Below are 4,210 nucleotides of genomic sequence, written 5' to 3' on the forward strand. Positions count from 1 at the left end.
AGAGAGAGAGAGAGAGAGAGAGAGAGAGAGAGATTTGCCATTGACCTTCTTGTCAATAAAAATATCCACGAATATCCATCCGAGACGATCACAAAATAATAGACATCGCTCCCTCGCTCAAGACATTATTTTGAGAGGGCCGGAAAATATAAATAGCCGGCTGTCTGATCAATCATGGGCTCAACTCGTCAGCAGTGGTCATGACTCACGTATAACCACAGCGGTTTTTTTTTTACAGGAGGTAGGGTGGGGTGACGGGGTAGGGGAAAGGTGTGACATTTTTTTTCTTCGGAATTGTAAGGTACTCTTCATGCGCTCTTTAAATAAACGGTTGCAAATATGTAGATATTCACATCATGTCAGTACAACAGATGACGATAATGCATATCAAATTATGAACATAAGACTTAGAGCTCTTTGAATAAGGACTAGATCTAAGTATCAAGCTGGCATGAAGCATGACTTAAGTGAATTTTAAACTTTGCATTCCGCTGCGTATCAGTCAAATGTTGTAGGAAAGAGTTCTAGACAGAATAATACATTGTAATCTTTTCTGCTGATGCCCTGGACATCATCAGATATCGATGGACGAACTATCGTTATTAGACATGGTTCTCTCGGCTTAGTTTTAAGACCGATGTAGCTTATCGTTGAAAAAAACTACTGAAAGCCATGTCTGGTAGTTTACAATGAAAAGATTTCGTCTATTTTGTGCTTTCCATCAACAGATTTGTCCCAGCTTTAGCAACCATCGACGTGTTCGTGTCAACCTGTACTATACTGGCCATAGCCATCGACCGTTACATGTCCATCGTCCACGCATCTCAACTGACCACGCGCCAAGTCATTCTAGTGCTCGCAGTCATCTGGACCGTCTCCATTCTCCTGTCCACGCCTCTATTCTGCTTTCACAAACAGGACATACAAAAGGTACAACCTGTGAAACGTATTAGCCTACCAATGAAAGCTTTTGATTCACGTGTTTGGAAAACAATATCTGAAAAATAGAACTTGGAAATAAATATTGACGTCTTACCTCCGATTCAGAGGAAAATATTTGCCAGTCGTGAATATATCCAAGCTCAACAAGGCAATTTTCTGCTTATAATTGTTTGTAGGCGGTGGAGTGGGGGAGGGGGGTATATAACAGACTGTTCGAGTTCTATGTATACACTAGCTGTGTTAACTCGAATGACCGAGAAAGAAAGCGAGTGCTATACGGTAGGATCTAGTTCTAAATGGAGCTTAGATGCCATTTTGGGGGGGGGGGGGGGGGTATTCATGTCATCGGAATCCTTGCCATGTTGTCAAACACAGTAAATACGATGCACGGAAATCCCGAGAGGAAAATATAATAATCGTGAGTTGTTTTTTATTGCCTGGCTCCTGGTCTAAACTGGGGTTTATTCTAGGTTCACCGTAATTTTTTTCCTTCCCTCAAACGTGATATTTACTAATCCTAATTTTGATCACTGAAAAAAAACAACAACACGGGTCCAGGTGAATTATAAAATTGTAGCCTAGGCTCTGTTTTTTATGCTCGAGGGGGTAGAGGCTTGTTTGTTTGTTTTCTTCCCCTTGTGTATCTTAGAATGCACACATTTGCATCTGAGTGAAAAGTAGACGCAAGATGGGATAAATGAACTCAGTAAATTATCCACAAGGGAGACGCAGAGAAAGAAATTACCGCGAGTGGAGATGCTAAAGGCTTGGTATTTAATAATTTAGATACTGGAAATGAGAACACATAATGAGAGATCTGGACCCTTGGGCACTTAGCTTTATATGGAACATGGGAGGAGTCGAGACCAGGGCAGGGGTTCCACTTCCAGACTGTGACTGTGTGTCTTGCTAATTAAATATTGATATTTGCTCACTGATACTAGAGGAATCAAGAAATACAGAAGGAGTAGTGAAAATGGAAGAGGAAAGAAAGAAAGGAAAATGCAAGAATAGAATTAGAGGGAGAGAGAAAGAGAGAGAGAGAGAGAGAGAGAGAGAGAGAGAGAGAGAGAGAGAGAGAGAGGGGGGGGGGTATGCATGATGAGGGAGACTGTACACCATGGGCTTGAGGCGCGGTGTTTGGGGGGGGGGGACTGCTGAACTACCTGCCAGGTTTTCTAAATGAAGGTGTGACTCAGAGGTCAAACTTCAAGAAAGTGAGCTAGGACATAATAATATTATTAGAAGAGACAGAAGGTGAAAACGTACCCATTTAACCCAAACAATATTTGCACAAGGTTTAAAAAAAATAGATTAACATCTACGTAAACATCAGAAAAATTGCTGTTCCTATTTACAAATGTCTACGCTACACTGCCAGATTACTATTGGAGACTTTCAAGTCTGATTTTCTTCCCAAGATACCAATAAAGTGAGAAAAATTACTTGTCTGTACTACAAGCGAAAATCAGATTAAAAGGAGACAGAGGGTCAAAATAAATTTTGAACATATGGGATGCATTTTTTCTGCTTTTCATTATTCATCAATGCACCCTATTGCATTTGTATGGGTCTATTTCAAGATAAGAGGCCGTCTCCAAGGTGTGTTCATGATATTCTGAGTGGTAGGGGAAAATCGTGGATCTTAAGCTTTAGAAACCATTAATATCGAAGTTCTAGAACTTCGAATGTTGCTGTTCTAGTAATAGTCTTGTTCATAATTTTAAAAGAGCCCCATAGACCGCTCGATAGCCTTTACTCTCACCGTTACATCTCAGTCGAGATTAATCAAACTTAAGTCTTGCTTGGGGGGAGAGGGGGTTACTAATATTGTATTCCAGTTGCTAATGTGTAGAAAACATCAAGGTAACGATTACAAACAAAATAGTTTGTGGAAACAGATCTGAGAAAGTAGGAGAACGTTCTTATTCTTATGGCCTGGGTTGATAATATTGGAACTAGAATTCAACATGGTCAATCTTATGATCAACCAAAATTGAAATAATACAAACCTAATATTTTGGTGCGCCAGACATGTTAATTTGGACACTTCATTCAAAGTGGGGGATGGTTTGATCTTGGCAACAGCTATTACCATTCTTGTAGTGCGAACATTGTACACAGTAAAACTAATTAAAGGAATGTCATTGTGTTAACGCCGGCGTTGTACATAAGATATCGGTGGATTTAAATAAATATTTTTAAATCTCTCATTTGAACAAAGGTTTAAAAATACATGATTTGGCCTTTTTAAAATATATTATGAAAGAAGATTTAAAAAACTTAATACAGACCATGATATGTGTGCTGCTCTGAAATTTTTAAGCGTCTTTTGACGAAACTTTGATAATTCATAGAAACGTATGGTGATACGGAATTTAAAAATGTATCCTCTGCATGAGGGAATCGAACGCTTCATACGTCCGTTAACAGAACTCGGGTAAGGCACTCTAATTATAATGCTTTAAAAGAAAAGGGAAGGTGCTCACAAAAACCGAGCTGTGTTCTCAGATCTCAATCAGATAAGGATCAACCGCGAGCTTTATGTACACTTTGGCACTCTGCCCAGGACAGTGATGGCTTTGCATGCCACTGTTGTCTGTTTGGCTACCAATTTCCCTTAGTGGACATGTTAACATTTTATAGCGTCACGCAGTTTTACTGTCCACGAATCGAAAACCTTTGACGTCAAGGCGAGGGAAACAATTCGCTAACATCTAAACTGGTTTTGATAAGAATCTTGATTTCATTTCACTGTCAGTTATTCGAATTACAATAGTTTTAAATTCATCCACCTGGCGATCTAAGAGAGGCACACTCATTTCTCTCCCATTCTCTCCCCCCCCCCTTTTCATTCTCCATCCATCGTTTTCTTATCCCGTATCCCCCTATCCCTGCACCTCCCCCAATCCCCTTTCCTCCGGTGTCCTCCTTGCACGACCAGATAATTGATTAATCAATCTCTGGAATGTTTCCCAGCCAGTAGCAGCATGCGCGTGTAGTCGTATCATTGAAAACTTGGGGACTCAACAGGGCACAGCTGTTATAAGCGCTGTGTAACAGTCCATGTGTGCTTGTACCGCCGAGCCGACGACACGGGACACGGTCGTGCACAACAGACACCATGTGTAGATCTGTAATATTATTATTATTATATGCTATTCTTGGGGAACGGGTGGTTTGAGGGTGCTACTTGTTGGTTCTGTCTGTCTGTCTGTCTGTCTGTCTGTCTGTCTGTCTGTCTGTCTGTCTGCCTGCCTGCCTGCCT

General features: G+C 40.7%; 1 protein-coding gene across 2 annotated transcripts in view; it reads left to right on the forward strand.

The window, feature by feature from the left end:
• Positions 1-4,210, forward strand: part of LOC101861697 (neuropeptide Y receptor type 2) — a 46,876-nt gene that overhangs the window by 38,109 nt on the left and 4,557 nt on the right. For both annotated transcript variants that reach the window (XM_005089570.3, XM_035969298.1), the window contains exon 4: positions 729-930. In XM_005089570.3, the coding sequence (XP_005089627.1) occupies positions 729-930 (202 nt within the window). The remainder of the gene's footprint in view (positions 1-728; positions 931-4,210) is intronic.

Source organism: Aplysia californica, unplaced genomic scaffold, assembly GCF_000002075.1.
Source record: "Aplysia californica isolate F4 #8 unplaced genomic scaffold, AplCal3.0 scaffold00007, whole genome shotgun sequence".
NCBI lineage: Eukaryota > Metazoa > Mollusca > Gastropoda > Aplysiida > Aplysiidae > Aplysia > Aplysia californica.